Raw genomic sequence first — 17,436 nt, 5'->3', positions numbered from 1 at the left:
TTAGTCTGAGAACTTAGGTCTGTTTAAGCCAGATATTTCTAACACCTGTGAAGTAAAACTGCCACTTTATAGGCAAATTTAAAGTTCCTCTGAATTGAGATTACTGTACATAACAATGAATATGATATGAAAGCACACATTGACTATTTTATTGCACTAGGATATGAAAGCACACTTTGCAAGAAAAAAAGTACAAGAAAATGTTTATAGATTACTTGAAATCAATGCACATAAAATAAATACTAAAAAGCTATAGAATAAACCATGAACATCGACGAGTATAGGGAAGCATAATGAAGCAAATGAAAACAGAAAATAAAGCATTAAATAAATGAAAACAGAAAATAAAGCATTAAATAGATATTTACAGGTGCAAGACACTTATTTTTACATATATTATCAATATTTTATTCAATTATGTGCTATTTCTTAATACTCTTTGCTTGATAAGCAAGCATAATATTTCCCGTATACGTATCCCGATCTGCTGCTACGGATAATCCCTTAGCAAGGAAAAAGTATCACGTAGGGAAAAGTATCTTCTAGAAGAAGTACGTCATCGGATGACAACCATAATGTGGTCTACCATAATAAGCTGTTTCTCCCCGTTTTGGCGTTAAGGCTGTTCTCCGAACCTTATCCGATAATTTTATTGCAAGCAAATTGTATGCGTATTATTTTCCGTTGTTTAATATATTTTTGTAACTGCAACAGCTACTTGAAATATCATTTCAGAAACTGATTTTGCGTTTTATGTCCCCTTTTTGCGTATAATATATGACGTTTATACATTTATTTAATATCTCCTTGAAGCGGTTAGCTTTCAACTCAACTTCATTGTAGAAGATTAGAGATACTGTTTTCACATTTTACTGGAAGAAATCGTAGAATTAGTATCTTTTGATGCACTAAAGATGGTTTTGGAAAGCACAATAATTTGGTATGAAATTTAGGATGCTCTGTTGATATATTTAACTGTATCGCATAACATTACACTATATTTTTTCTGTTAAAATATTTTACGGCTGATTATGGAGCCGATGATGACTTGCTTTTTTGTCCAACATAATTTTGTACATTATCATTCCTGAAACTGAATGATTAATTTTAAAAAAATGGGTGGTGAATTTATAAAGGCTCTTGTCAATAAAATGTAGTTTTATTTAATTAAAAAAGTCAAGTTTAATAGACTTTGTTTTTATATGCACACATAGTGTTATAGTATATACATAGACGTTCTTTGGATCGTTTTTTGTGTTGGCGATAATTTTTAAAATCGCGTCAAGGCTGTACCGTATACTTGGATTTTACCGATTTTTCTTTATTCAGATTAAGTAATCGTTTATTTTATTGTTAGTTTATCGTCTGGGTAAAAGTATAGTTTAGGGTACCCCTTGGCGAAATTTCGCGGTACATGGATACCGATTTTGTGCAATTCTTTGACTCGTTATTTGGGCTTAGTGCAAAAATCGCCGCTACACAAAGCCAAAATAACAAGACAAACAATTGCACAAACTCGGTATCCATGTACACATCGACTTATTTTCACTTAAAAAAAAAAAAATCCCCGAATTGCACAAAAATGGCATTGCGACTTTTTTTAACTTTATCCATGTACACGTCGACCTATTTGCACTTTAAAAAAAATCCCAGAATTGCACAAACTTTGCAGAAAACCAGAATTGCATTGTGCACTCCCTTTACTTTGTCCATGTGCACATCGATATATTTTCACTTAAAAAGGTCAAAGGAGGACCAAATTCTACAATATAGGCAAAAAAAAAAAAAAAAAAAAAAAAACATAATCTCAATAAAATACATTTTAAACCAAGAAATAAAATAACATGAAAAAGGAAAAACATGTTATACATTTAAACACTACCAAAAGCAAATATTCACTTACCATGATTTTCCAGTTCGCTTTGCACACCCAGAGCCACGTAAAAATCAAAATATCAATCATACTAAAATGACTTTTTTCAAACCAGGTACTCTTTCTGATCGGAATGCTTCGCATAGTGACCATCTGAATCTTTCTTCCTACAAACCCATTCAAATCCATCTAAATGGTTTTTACGTTCGACTAAATGCATATACTTCCTACATACAGGACACTTCTAATGGCTACTAAGTAAACCTTCATTTACACACCAGTCAATTAAAGCTCTTTTCCCCTTTCGCTCCAAATCATACAGAAACTTCAAATTAATCTTACTACATATCGGCCATTCTACTGTCTAAAGAATCAAACCAACGCACACCACAAAAACACTTACAAAACATCCCATGATTCAAAATTTCAAAGAATCATGCACCCGATTATGTCACAATAGGGTTTCCATAACTCAGGCTACCATAAATGAAACAACAACTTCGCCATAAACAAGGGGTACCTTAAAGTGTACTCTACCCATCGTCTGAATGTTTTCTTTTAAAGTGTAAAAATTAAAGTAGTGTGATTCGTTAAAATGTATAATTTTAATATAAAACATTCTAATTATTATAACAAATTTTCGGTGTCTAGTGTAGAATTTGGTGCCCCTTCGATTGGCGATATTTTAAAAAAAATTTTGGCGATAAAACTTCATTTATGGTTGCCATGGTAGTTTTAACTTTGTTTTATCTTTCTGATTTTTTTTTAATGAAAAGAGATGTGTACATGGACAAATTTAAGGCAGTGTGCAATTTTGGGATTTATGAAATAAAGAACAATTATAATCTAAAGAGTATCAAAATTTACAAAAAAAAAAAAAAAAAAGCTTAATATTTATTTGTTTACTTTATTAAACATTTCTTTCAATGTAAGTTGTTTTAAGTTGCTTTGTTTTATGTGATAATACTTTCTCTTTAATTCTATAAACAGACACAATTTCTTGTTTAGTTACAAAGTTCCGCTGTTCAAGTCCAGTTAATTGTTGTGCCGAGAATACCGACTAACTTGTCAATCGAAATTTTTTCATTTTCACTAACCTCTCTGTCACATTCTTCATGTCTTTATCCATTTTTTGCAGCAATTCCACTTTTTGTTTGATGAACATCGAAACATACTTTCGTTTTGTACGATCCTTTGGGAGCTCCAGAATCGGAAATTCTATTTGACATAATCGAAAGTTCAAGTTTACTTTTATAAAATTGCTCTTACAGTCTGCAAAAAATAATAAGCCGGATCCAATTCGAAGATTAAGGAACAACGCAATCATCAACATTAACTGAAATAGTTTATTAGATAATTTGAGATTATACCGTCCATTATACGTAAAACGTGCACACAAAAACGTATTCTGCGCACACGCATATGCGCAGTGGTAAAAGGTCTTACGCGCACGTGTAAACGCCTATGTGCATGTGTCAACGCGGCTCATGTGCAGAAAGTTTTTAGCTTTCAGGTCCGGATTATGTGTGTCCGAATTAACGACTTTTGACTGTACTAATTGCTCTAATTAATAGTATTATTGGTAAAACTGGATATTACGGTCCAGTTTGGTGCATTTTCAAAAAATTGCTGTCGCCAATTTGGTTGTAGAAAATCGCTAACTCATCATATCGCCATATTAGATTGTTGCAAATTTGAATTAATTCTATAAACATGCAAAAATATCTAAAACAGGACTTCAAGTAAAACTACGAAAAAGGGGGAAGTGCAAAATCACCCATTGCTTGGCACATTTTTAAGAATACTACACACTCGGTATCCATGTACACATCGACCTATTTTCACTTTAAAAAAATCTCAGAATTGCAAAAAAATGGCATTGTGTACTCTTTTTATCCATGTACACATCGACTTATTTTCACTTAAAAAGTCAAAGGAAAAAGAGCGCCAAACAAATAAGCAGGCGATTCTGCACTTTAACCACAGTATTTGTAAGTTAATAACTATGTATTTTATGGAATCAACAATATTAAAAGTTTTCATAATATCATATACCATTTTTAAGACAGTAGCAAAATGGAGTAAAGCGTTTTATCACAAAATTTAAGAAATTGTGGCTGATCTTTGGAATATGGTAACAGGTAGTTTGACAACATTTTGGAGGCGATAAAGGTTACTACCTAGGACTTTGGGAATAATGTGAGAAGTACTCAGTTCCGATTACGCATTATTTTGTGTGAGGGAAATGAGAGATCATGAGATATGTCATGTGACATTAATGGACGAATCACTGTTCTTTAATCGGAAAAGGGTGTAAATATCTGCTGTACAGCATTAGTTTCATTCTATGTTCTGTGAAACAGTGTTGTTTAATATTTGGATCCCATGGCCCTATATAAAGTAAATCTGAAATTTTTATTCTGTTTACATGTAATTGAAAAGAATTGCTTAATTGCGGATAAGTATGAATGCCCAATATGTGGGTATGAAATGAGATTGTGTGAAAGGAAGAATATTACAGATAGTTTGAATGGCGTTCGATAAGTTTGAATGGTGGTGCAAGTAATCTGGTGAAAATGGACATTTTGTCATCCACCATGCACTGAAGATTCTGTAGAAGATTAGGTAAGTTATTATTTTTAATTATTTGAGGATATTATTTTTATGCTTTGTTCTAAATGTAAGGAGTAAATAAATGGCTGATCTTTGGAATATGGTAACTGGTAGTTTGGCGACATTTGGGAGGCGATAAAGGTTACTACCTAGGACTTTGGTAATAATGTGAGAAGCACTCAGTTCCGATTATGCATTATTTTGTGTGAGGGAAATGAGAGATCATGAGATATGTCATGTGACATTAATGGACGAATTACAGTTCTTTAATCGGAAAAGGGGGTAAATTTGAAAAAGCTTCATTGTGTGTTCTGTGAAATAGTGTTGATTAATTTTCGGATTGCATGGCGCTATGTAAAGCGAATTGTAAATTTTTAATGTGTTTATCTGATAATAATAATAAGTTGAGATTGTGTGAAAGGAAGGATATTACAAGTTTAAATGGCGGTGCAAGAAATATGGTGAAAATGGACATTTGGGAAAAGGAGTATTGGTGAAAATGGACATTTGGGAAAAGGGTACGTGGTTTGCTGAAAGTAGTTTGAGTATAGGTGAAATTTTATTAATTTCTTATTACTTGGTTAATAGACTTCCAGTTGACTACTGGATTTAGGATTTAGAAATTAGCAGTAGTACTGCAGCGACGTAATGAATTTAATGACGTAATTGAAGAAGATTAGGTAAGTTAGTATTTTTAATCATTTGAGGATATTATTTTTATTCATTGTTCTAAACGTAAGGAGTAAATAAATTAAAATGGTATTTGAAATTTGTTATTAGCAATGATTTAGTTTAAAGTAATTAGGATTGTAGTCTAATTTTTATTTATTTAATGTATGTGCTTATTTATATTTGAAGTAGTGTTTTTTAATTTAATTATATTTTAATTTAATGATCATGATTTGAGTTATATGTTTGTAGTATTTTTTAATATATTTGAGTAGTATACGTTGAGTATTTTCATGCATTTTCGTGAAATTTTTTTAATTTATGAGAAAAAAGCAGTGTACATGGATATAGTGAAGAGTGTGTGCAATGCCATTTTGTGCAATTCTGGGATTTTTTTTAAGTAAAAATAAGTCGACGTGTACATGGTTTAGTGATATTTTAATTAAATGATAGTTATTTTGTGAATTTTATGTTTGTAGGAATTTGGTATACGTTTTAGTTGAAGTAAACGTCATGGAAATAATTTAAATATTTGACACCAAGTATTTGTAATGTTTGCGGTATGAATTCGTTGGTGACGATTATAATATAATAGATAATTTAAAGGTAAAAGTTTTTAGATATTTTATTTATTTTATACGTGGAAATGTTCATATTTGGAAAGAGTATATAGTTTTTCGCGATAAGGTAATTTCATATATGTTTTTTATCAGGTTTAAAGATTCAGAAATTTGTCAGGTTGATCTTTACATTATGGTAACTTGGCGATTTTTTGGCGAAAATTTGGCGACCAACTCTCCTACAGCAACCCTCTATTTTTTTGTCCCCGCCGCCATTTTGTCTTCACGAAGTAAAGACATGTTTCTTTTCTTTTTATCTCCTGAACACTTCTTCCAACAATCTACTAGCCGAATTACACTTATGCTAGAAATTTTATGAAACAAAACTGCTTAATCATGACAAATATTCACTGCAAAATTAGGAAAAACTGCACAATACCATCCTCCTTACGCATTTTTAAAATAACACATACACATAAACCATGTACACGCCGACTTATTTTTACTTAAAAAAACATCCCAGAATTGCACAAAAATGGCATTGCGCACACTCTTCACTATATCCATGTACACTGCTTTTTTCTCATAAATTCGAAAAATTTCACGAAAACGCATGACAATTTTCTCAATCTTTAAACCCGGTAAAAAGAACATATATGAAATTACCTGATTGTGAAAAAGTATTTACCCTTTACAAATATGAACATTTCCACATATAAAATAAATAAAATATCCAAAAACTTTTACCTCTAAATCATCTATTACATTATACACGTCACCAACGAATTCATACATGAAGCATTACAAATATTTAGTATCAAATATTTAAATTATTTCCATGCACGTTTATTTCAACTTAAACGTAAACCAAATTCCTACAAGCATAAAATTCACAAAATAACTATCATTTCATTAAAATATCACTGAACCATGTACACGTCGACTTATTTTTACTTAAAAAAACATCCCAGAATTGCACAAAAATGGCATTGCGCACACTCTTCACTATATCCATGTACACTGCTTTTATCTCATAAATTAAAAAAATTTCACGAAAATACATGAAAATTTTCTCAATCTTTAAACCCGGTAAAAAGAACATATATGAAATTACATGATCGCAAAAAAGTATTTACCCTTTACAAATATGAACATTTCCACATATAAAATAAATAAAATATCCAAAAACTTTTACCTCTAAATCATCTATTACATTATACACGTCACCAACGAATTCATACATGAAGCATTACAAATATTTAAATTATTTCCATGCACATTTATTTCAACTTAAACATACACCAAATTCCTACAAGTATAAAATTCACAAAATAACTATCATTTCATTAAAATATAAATTCAAAAACACCACTTAAAATATACATGAGCACATACATTCAATTAATAAAAATTACCTTACAATCCTAATTACTTTAAACTAAATCATTGCTAATAACAATTTTCCCAATAATACCAAATTCCTTTCCACCTTACATTTCCAACAATGCATAAAAATAATTAAAAATACTAACTTACCTAATCTCCTTCAGAATCTTCATTACGTGGCGGATACACTTTTCTTCATTCTCTTTCAGAATCTTTAAAATCATACTTATCTTTCAAAGCAAGATACCACGTAAAATAAATAACATAATAAAACATGTTTATTTCTCTCTCACACAACCTTAAAAAACATTTCTTACTATCCTTTTCAATACCACTAAATACCCATTTCGAATTCACTTTACTTACGGCCATGGGATCCAAAAATTCACAAACACTATTTCACACAACACAGAATAAAGCCAAATACAAAATTCCCAGATTTTTCCCCATTAAAGAACAGTAATTCGTCCATTAAAATCACATGACATATCCCATGATCTCTTCCGATTAAAGAACCGTAATTCGTCCATTAATATCACATGACATATCCCATGATCTCTCATTTTCCCCACACAAAATAATGCGTAATCGGAACTCAGTACTGCTCACATTATTACCAAAGTCCCAGGTAGTAACCTTTATCGCCTCCAAAATGTCGCCAAACTACCAGTTACCGTAATGTAAAGATCAACCATTTGTCATGCATTTTCGTGAAATTTTTCTAATTTATGAGAAAAAAGCAGTGTACATGGATATAGTGAATGGCGCAATGCCATTTTTGTGCAATTCTGGGATGTTTTTTTAAGTAAAAATAAGTCGACTTGTACATGGTTTATGTGTATGTGTTATTGTGAAAAACGCGCAAGGAGTTTGCGATTGTGCACTTTTTCACAATTTTGCAGTGAATATTTGTCATGATTAAGCAGTTTTGTTAGTTAAAATTTATAGTATAAGTGTAATTTGGCTAGTAGATTGTTGGAAAAAGTGTTCAGTAAATAAAAAGAAAAGAAACATGTCTTTACTTCGTGAAGACAAAATGGCGGCGGAAAAAAAAAATTGACGGTTGCTGTAGCAGAGTTGGTCGCCAAATTTTCGCCAAGTTACCATAATCCAAAGATCAACTAAATTAATTTGGTATTATTGGAAAATTGTTATTAGCAATGATTTAGTTTAAAGTAATTAGGATTGTAAGCTAATTTTTATTAATTTAATGTATGTGCTTATTTATATTTTAAGTAGTGTTTTTTAATTTAATTATATTTTAATTTAATGATCGTGATTTTGAGAGTTATATGCTTGTAGTATTTTGCAATATGTTTGAGTAGAAGTAAATGTGCATGGAAAGAATTTAAGTATTTGACACTAAGTATTTGAAACCATTTTTAATGTTTGTGTTAGAAATTGGTAGGTGAGGTTTATAATAGATAATTTAGAGGTAAATGTTTTTGGATATTTTATCTATTTTATACGCGCAAATGTTCATCCTTGGAAAGGGTATATACTTTTTCGCGATCAGGTAATTTCATATATGTCCTTTTTACCGAATTTAAAGATTCACAAAATTTTCATGCATTTTCATGAAATTTTTCGAATTTATGAGAAAAAAGCAGTGTACATGGATACAGTCAAAAGTCGTTAATCCGGACTCGTCGGGACTTCGGCAATTCCGTCGGGACATCTGCGCTGAAGATAAGGATAGTGCTGACAGATCAACTTCCAATTCATTACGCGCCCGCCGCGGCGATCCCCCCGCCGAGCAGCGTGAAATTGATAAACAGATTTCGGATTTCAAAACGTACTTTTGCTTTAGATCCTTTACATATTAACAAATATATATCGGAAATTCTATTTGATATAATCGAAAGTTTAAGCTTACTTTTATAAAATTGCTCTTAGAGTCTGCAAAAAATAATAAGCCGGATCCAATTCGAAAATTAAGGAACAACGCAATCATCAACATTAACTGAAATAGATAATTAGATAATTTTAGCTTATACGTCCATTATACATAAAACGCGCCTGCGAAAACGTATTCTGCACTTGCGCATACTCATATGCGCAGTCGTAAAAGGTCTTACGCACACGCGTAAACGCCTATGCGCATGTGTCAACGCGGCGCATGCGCAGAAAGTTTTTAGTTTTGAGGTCCGGATTATAGATCATTCCGAATTATGGGTGTCCGAATTAACGACTTTTGACTGTATAGTGAAGAGTGTGCGCAATGCCATTTTTGTGCAATTATGGGATTTTTTTTAAGTAAAAATAAGTTGACGTGTACATGGTTTAATTATATTTTAATTAAATGATACTTATTTTGTGAATTATATGTTTCTAGCAATTTGGTAAACGTGTCAGTGGAAGTAAACATGCATGGAAATAATTTAAATATTTGAGGCTAAGTATTTGTAACCATTTTTAATGTTTTGTTATAGAGTCCGTTGGTGACCTTTGTGATAGATAATTTAGAGGTAAAAGTTTTTGGATATTTTATTTATTTTATACATGCAAATGTTCATCTTTGGAAAGGGTATATACTTTTTCGCGATCAGGTAATTTCATATCTCCTTTTTACCGAATTTAAAGATTCACAAAATTTTCATCCATTTTCGTTAAATTTTTCTAATTTATGAGAAAAAAAGCAGTGTACGTGGATATAGTGGAGAGTGTGCGCAATGCCATTTTTGTGCAATTCTGGGATGTTTTTTTAAGTAAAAATAAGTCGACGTGTACATGGTTTAATTACATTTTAATTAAATGATAGTTATTTTGTGAATTATATGTTTGTAGCAATTTGGTATACGTTTGAGTCGAAGTAAACATGCATGGACATAATTTAAATATTTGACACTAAGTATTTGGAACCATTTTTTATGTTTTGTTATGAATTTGTTGGTGACGTTTATAATAGATAATTTAGAGGTAAAAGTTTTTGGATATTTTATTTATATTATATGTTGAAATGTTCATCCTTGGATAGGGTATATAATTTTTCGCGATCAGGTAATTTCATATATGTGCTTTTTACCGAGTTTAAAGATTCACAAAATTTTCCTGCATTTTCGTGCAAATTTTTGTAATTTATGAGAAAATAGCAGTTTAGATGGATAAAGTCAAGTGTGTGCAATGCCATTTTTGTGCAATTCTGGGTTGTTTTTTTAAGTAAAAATAAGTCGACGTGTGCATGGTTACTGTGTATGTGTTATTTTAAAAATGCGTAAGGAGGATGGTATTGTGCAGTTTTTCCTAATTTTGCAGTGAATATTTGTCATGATTAAGCAGTTTTGTTTCATAAAATTTCTAGCATAAGTGTAATTCGGCTAGTAGATTGTTGGAAGAAGTGTTCAGGAGATAAAAAGAAAAGAAACATGTCTTTACTTCGTGAAGACAAAATGGCGGCGGGGACAAAAAAATAGAGGGTTGCTGTAGGAGAGTTGGTCGCCAAATTTTCGCCAAAAAATCGCCAAGTTACCATAATGTAAAGATCAACCTGACAAATTTCTGAATCTTTAAACCTGATAAAAAACATATATGAAATTACCTTATCGCGAAAAACTATATACTCTTTCCAAATATGAACATTTCCACGTATAAAATAAATAAAATATCTAAAAACTTTTACCTTTAAATTATCTATTATATTATAATCGTCACCAACGAATTCATACCGCAAACATTACAAATACTTAGTGTCAAATATTTAAATTATTTCCATGACGTTTACTTCAACTAAAACGTATACCAAATTCCTACAAACATAAAATTCACAAAATAACTATCATTTAATTAAAATATCACTAAACCATGTACACGTCGACTTATTTTTACTTAAAAAAAATCCCAGAATTGCACAAAATGGCATTGCACACACTCTTCACTATATCCATGTGTATGTGCGATTTTGAAAAACGCGGCAAGGAGTTTGCGATTCTGCACTTTTTCCCAATTTTGCAGTTAATATTTGTCATGATTAAGCAGTTTTGTTCCATAAAATTTCTAGCATAAGTGTAATTCGGCTAGTAGATTGTTGGAAAAGTGTTGAGTAAATAAAAAGAAAAGAAACATGTCTTTACTTTGTGAAGACAAAATGGCGGCGAAAAAAAAAAACAGAGGGTTACGGTAGCAGAGTTGGTCGCCAAATTTTTGCCAAAAAATCGCCAAGTTACCATAATTCAAAGATCAACCGAAATTGTAATTAGCAGTAAATGAGCAATAAATGATCGGAAAGCATTGATTCGTATTTAAGCCAAGAGGTTACCAGATTTGGCTCAATTTCGCTTCACTTGGTGACTGGATCGTAATCTCCAGTCTAGCTGTATTATTTTCAAAATTTTTTCGGTTCTGATAAAGCAGGGATATAGCAAAATGTCTATTATCTCGGAAAGTTTTTGATGATTTGATATTTTGGCTAATTTTGTATGCAACATTTTTTTCCTCTATTTTTTTTTTTTTTTTTTTTTTTTCTCTGTCGTTAGTGGTAGGTTAGAGGTGTAATTAAAGGGGTGGCTTGTTTTTGTTGAAAATTGATAACTTCTGGCAAGTGAATATTTTAAATACTTTTGGTATGTATAGCACCATTGCGATTTAGAGTAATACTTACGTAATAATTATTTCATGTTTAAGATGTTATGATTTAGTATGTGATCTATAATTATTCTTAAAATAGAGGGTGCGGCGGTAAAACGGGCAATTTTAAAACGATGGAAATAGCAAGTTACATTAAGAATCAGAAAACAGGAGTGGTGCCTTCCGGACTACAATCCTTTGCCATCGACCCTGATATTGGTGTTCAGTCGAGATGGCGTCATGGACCGGTGAACAACGCTCTTTTGCCGTGAAGGCATTTTACAAAAACAGTGCAGCTGCATGTCATGCCCCAGTCCCTAGGTGCGTGCTATCAAATTGTGGCGACAGAAGTTTGAGGAAACGGGTTATGTGGGAAAAAGGACGGGTGGAAGTGCAAAACACATGTGCACACCAGAGAATGTTGCAAGTGTCGTAGAAGATATCAGCTGAATTCCCAGGCATTCTGCAAGGAAGCACACCCTGCAACCTTGCATATCGGATTGTGGCATACAGATAATATTCCATAAAGAAATGGAATACCCAGAGTCGTAGCTAGGGTTTTCAGCACCCAGGGACAAATGAAGATTTCATGCCCCCTACTGCTTGCCAAGGATGGAAAACATTTAATTTTAAAATGTAACATCAGTTTGGCGCCCCTTGGATTCTGCGCCCAGGGACAGATGCCCCCCTTGACCCCCTCTAGCTACGCTCCTGGGAATACCACCCATACAAAATGCAGATAGTGCAAAAACTGAATGTGAATGACCTCCCAAAAAGACTACGCTTTTGGCCAGAATTGTTATAAATCATGAAAGACAACCCAGGCCTGTATGACAATCTGATCATGAGTGATGAGGCGAATGTTTATCTGTCAGGCTTTGTTAACAATCAGAACTTTAGATACTGATCCCGTGAAAATCCTGAAATGCTTTATTGAAAAGCCATTTCACAGTCAGAAAGTGGTAGTGTGGTAAGGTGTATCATCATTTGGAATCATTGGACTTTATTTTTTTTAAGACGATCGCGGCAATAGTGTTACTGTGAATACAGAATGTTATGCTTACATGTTGAACCATTTCCTAGGGCCACAGCTTGCTGATCATCCTGTAATGCAAACACATTATTCCAACAAGACGGGGCCCACATGCTATACCTTGCGGATTTCCATTAACGCACAACAGAAAATCTTTCCTGGTTATCTGATCTCCAAGAATGGGGACATTTTCTGGCCTCTGAGATTCCTTGCCTTTCAACGTGTGATTTCTTCCTTTAGGGTCATTTGAAATCTGAGATCTTCTGGTGTGACCTCACATACCATCCAGAATCTGAAGGATCGAATTCGGAAAGTAGTTAATCAAATTCCCGTTCAAGTCCTGCAAGATGTGATGTCTAACTTCCTTAAAGGACTTGTAATATATGTGAAGGAAAATGGGGGCCACCTGCATGATGTCATTTTCAAGTGATTGACATTTTGTACTGTGTAATATGTGCAAGTTATTCAGAAACATTCCTCGTAAATTGCAAGCATTGTATATCTTTTATATAAGCAATTCATGTATTTCTTTTATATCGCTGTGAATAAATATTTATCGCTGGTGGAGGTTTCAAAATCACCCATTTCACTGCCGCACTCTGTACGTGTTATAAATATTTGGTGTGCAGTATTGTGATTTCAGAATATATAATATTCTGCATACATGCTGTTTTACTAGGTATTGTAAATGTTTTGAAAAATTACTGCTATTCCATATATCCATATTAGACTGTATTGGATGCAATGATACTTATTTATATTGCATCCTAGATTAGAGGCCCACCAGTGGTGAAGTGGTAAACTCGCTTAGCACTTGTAGTTTGAATCCAGGCAAACAGGCTGGCTGCATGGGCATTTTTGTGGTTTTCCTCATGTGTAATGTTTATACAACTAAGTTCCCCATAGAAAATCCTCCACAAAGACATCTTCCCCCCCCCCTTAAGCAGATAGCCCTAGTGTCCTTTGCCATAATAAACCAAACCAAACCTAGAGTAGGAATTACTTAGCGTAAGCAAAATGAATAATGGCCTAGATTTTGGTTTGAATCCTGCATGAAGCATGGATATTTATGATAATAATATATTTTTCAGCAGAACACAAAATCTATTTGATCAGGATATTGTCTGGAGATGTTTTATGTAGGGGAGAATTTGCACAGGAAACTTAAATTCCAACTGCTGAAGTATTCTTTCTTGATATAAGGATTGAGTTAGGACGACACACTAAAGGTTAGCTTAAGCTGAGAACACTAGATATACTAGAAAGCATGTGCATCTAAAGAATATGGTGTAACGAAAGTTCTAGATCAAAGTCGAATCACTCATAATCCAAAAATGAGATGCATGGCCTGGAGGATTTTCCATAAATTTTAATTAAACTTAATGTTTACATATATACAATGTAGGCTAAAATGCCTGAATCGAATATTTAAGGCTCAAAAGGCAAGAACTGAATAGTTCCAGCTAAAATCTAAATCGAATTCTATTGCGTAGTGCATCGAAATTCTACCTTCAAGAAAAAGAATATTTTTTTTCAAGTTACGTGTTCAGAAGGGGAAAGGTTAAGTAAGCCAATAGATGGACTCCTAATGCCATCTCTTGGCGATATCAAAGAATATTTCTTAACACACTCCCCAACTGAACTCTGACAAGAGTTCATCTAACTCAGTTATACACAGAATCAAGTACATAAATCACTATTCTATAAAAATATTAAAAAATACTAATTAGTCAAACACTTCAATTCCAATACAGGTTATACACTTCGTGTATCAAATAATAAATGTTATAACTAATAAATGAACTAAATTTTAAAATATTTTCCACTTAACTGAACAAACATAACTAACGATATTCAATTTAATCATTAATAGACAAAAAAAAAAAAAAAAAAAAGCATAACTAAATCGTTAAAGTTCAAAATATCTAAAGTTCAAGAGGATATAGATGTTGAACAGTATGTTGTAAAATCCTATTACCAGTTTTTAATTCAAATGATCAGCCTTTACCATCACATCCAGGAATAATTTTTATGATTCTACCAAGTTTCCATAACAGTTTGTTTTTATTATCTCCTTCAACTAAAACAACATCTCCTACTTTTAGTTCTGGTTGAAGTTGCGGATTCTTCAAGAAATGGGCAGTTCTAAGATCTAATAAATATTGTTGCTTACATTTCCACCACAACTATTTTAACAGCAATTCTTGATAACGCTTTCTTTTTAACAGCGTTACTCTTGTCGTTTTGCTACCAATGATTCTAGCAAAGGTCAAAGGATACTTCAAATCAGTTTGTCCAATGTTTAAGAAGAGCATTGGAGTCAACGGTTGTGGCTTGTCATTGTCGTAAACGTAACTTAGAGGTCGTGAATTAAGAACTGACTCCAATTCGACAAGTAGTGTAGACATTTCTTCGAAAGTCAACAATGCTTTTCCTACGATTTTTCTTAAACATTCTTTAACAGATCTAACAAGTCTCTCATAAAACCCTCCCCACCATGGTGCTCGTTCGATTATAAATTTCCAATGGATTCTTTCTTTGGCAATGAAATTCTTGAATTTGTCATCTTTTAAAACTTTTGAAAAATTCTCAAGTTCTTTCTTTGTCCTCTTAAAGGTCTTGGCGTTGTCAGAGTAGATGATTACGCAGTTTCTTTTTCTGCTCAAAAATCTACAAAATGCAAGTAAAAAGGATTCTGTTGACATATCTGATACAAGTTCTAAGTATACAGCTCGGGTTACTGCACAAACGAACAAAACAATATAGGATTTTCGAGTGTCTTTAGAATTCTTTACGTAAACTGGTCTGGCGAAATCAATTCTACAGACTGCAAATGGAGGCGATTCTATCCTTTGGTAAGGGTGCTGTCATCTGGTCTGCTGGTTTAGCTAAATATTTTTGGCAAATTATACAACCTTTTAATGCTTTTTTGACTAACTGTCGTCCTTTAGGAATCCAGAAGCGTGATCTGACTTTAGTTAAAGTCGCAGCAATTCCTCCATGCATTATCTTCTCATGTTCTTTGCATACAATCAGAATCGTTAGTCGAGAATTTTTAGGTAAGATTATTGGATGTTTATTATCTAGTGAGAAGTCAGAAAATTCCAGTCTTTCTCTCAACCTCATGATTTCCTTTTCATCAATGTAAGGAAGAAAATTGTACAAAGGAGAATTTTTTCCAACTGAATTACCTTCTTTGAGGGATTTATATTCTTTGGCAAAAAACGTCTTTTGCTCTGATCTTATCCAGAAATTTTCTGCTTCTTGTAACTCTTCAGCTGTGAGAGTTCCTTGAATGTCGCTAGTTTTTCTTAATTTTCTAATGAAACGTGTTGTGCAAGCAGTGACTCTCAACACCTTCTCTAATTTGCTATATTTTGATATGTCGAAAAGATCATCTGCACTTTTTTCGATTGTACATTCAAGTTGATGTATATCACCGGATCCCTTTCAGTATTCCAGCTTGTTTTCATCTATTGTTTCTTTAATATCTAATCTTGGCCAAAGTTCGTGAGGGAGTTGAAGCCATTGGGGACCTTGCGTCTAAATGGTCTCATTTATTAACTTGGAAATCTTCGTTCCCCGAGATACGAGATCTGCAGGGTTGTCAACACCTGGGCAATAATTCCAATCTTGAGGTGAACTCAGTTTTTGTATTTCTTCGACACGATTCCTGACAAAGGGTTTGAAGGCTTCAGGTTGTTTCTGGATCCAAAAATAAGTAATTGTTGAGTCTGTCCAAAAATAGCACGGAATTCTCAATTTCAGTGCTTTCAGAATATTGCTGACTAACTTAACTGATAACAATGCCCCCATTAATTCTAACCTCGGTAAAATAAGGGATTTTAGTGGGGCTACCCTATTTTTAGAAGAGACAAAGGCCGTTTTGATTTCTTTATTTTCTGTCGTGAAACGTAAATATGCGACTGTACCATAGGCTTTGACACTTGCATCTGAAAAGCAATGTAGTTCGAGATTTTCGACATTAATGTTCGAGTGCATGAAAAGGTAACGAGAGATGGAGAATTCAGCCATTTGAGGTAGCTCTTCACACCACTTTCTCTATTCAGAGGACAAAACTTCAGGTAACGGTTCATCCCAATCTATTTGTGACAACCAAATCTTCTGTATTAAGCACTTTATTCTAACAGTGAAAGGTCCTAAAATTCCAATCGGATCAAATATCCAACCCAACACTTGTAGAAGAAATCGTTTTGTTTCTATTGGTTTAGATGTGAAAGACAATAAGTTCCGAACATCAAAATACAGTAAGTCTTGAATTATCCCATGCCATACCTAAGACTTTGAATGGGAAATTTTCTCTATTAAAATCTTCAGGATTTTCATCTGGAACGATACCCTGTTTTACACACAATTCATGTAATTGTATTGAGTTACTATGCCATTTCTGAAGCTGCATGCTTGCTTCCTTAAATATTTGGACCGATTCTAGACTCGTCGTTAATGCTTCATTGATCGTTGGTTGGCTTCCAATCACATCATCTACATATACGTTCTCATTCAAAAAGTTAACTGTTGTAGGATAAAGTTTATTATATTTTTTCAGATGATGTTTAATGGTAACGGCTAATAGAAATGGACTACTATTTATTCCAAATAAAACTCTAGTGACCTATATATGTCAGGAGAAATGGTTACATCATTAGGGAAATCGGAAAACAGAAACCTGGTTGCGTCTCGATCTTTTTCATGTATGAGAATCTGTAAAAAAGCTTGTT

General features: G+C 32.9%; 1 protein-coding gene across 1 annotated transcript in view; it reads left to right on the top strand.

Annotated features, from left to right (window-relative positions):
- Positions 1-757: 757 nt before the first annotated feature.
- The window catches only part of Rpn10 (regulatory particle non-ATPase 10), a 92,425-nt gene continuing 75,746 nt past the window's right edge, over positions 758-17,436 (top strand). Inside the window, exon 1 of the mRNA XM_085824443.1 lies at positions 758-940. Within this exon, the coding sequence (XP_085680569.1) occupies positions 915-940 (26 nt within the window). The 5' untranslated portion in view covers positions 758-914. The remainder of the gene's footprint in view (positions 941-17,436) is intronic.

Source organism: Stegodyphus dumicola, chromosome 1 (genome assembly GCF_044657685.1).
Source record: "Stegodyphus dumicola isolate Sdum_Otavi_A_Nest chromosome 1, ASM4465768v1".
Taxonomy (NCBI): Eukaryota; Metazoa; Arthropoda; class Arachnida; order Araneae; family Eresidae; genus Stegodyphus; species Stegodyphus dumicola.
This window is presented reverse-complemented; position numbering and strand designations above follow the sequence as displayed.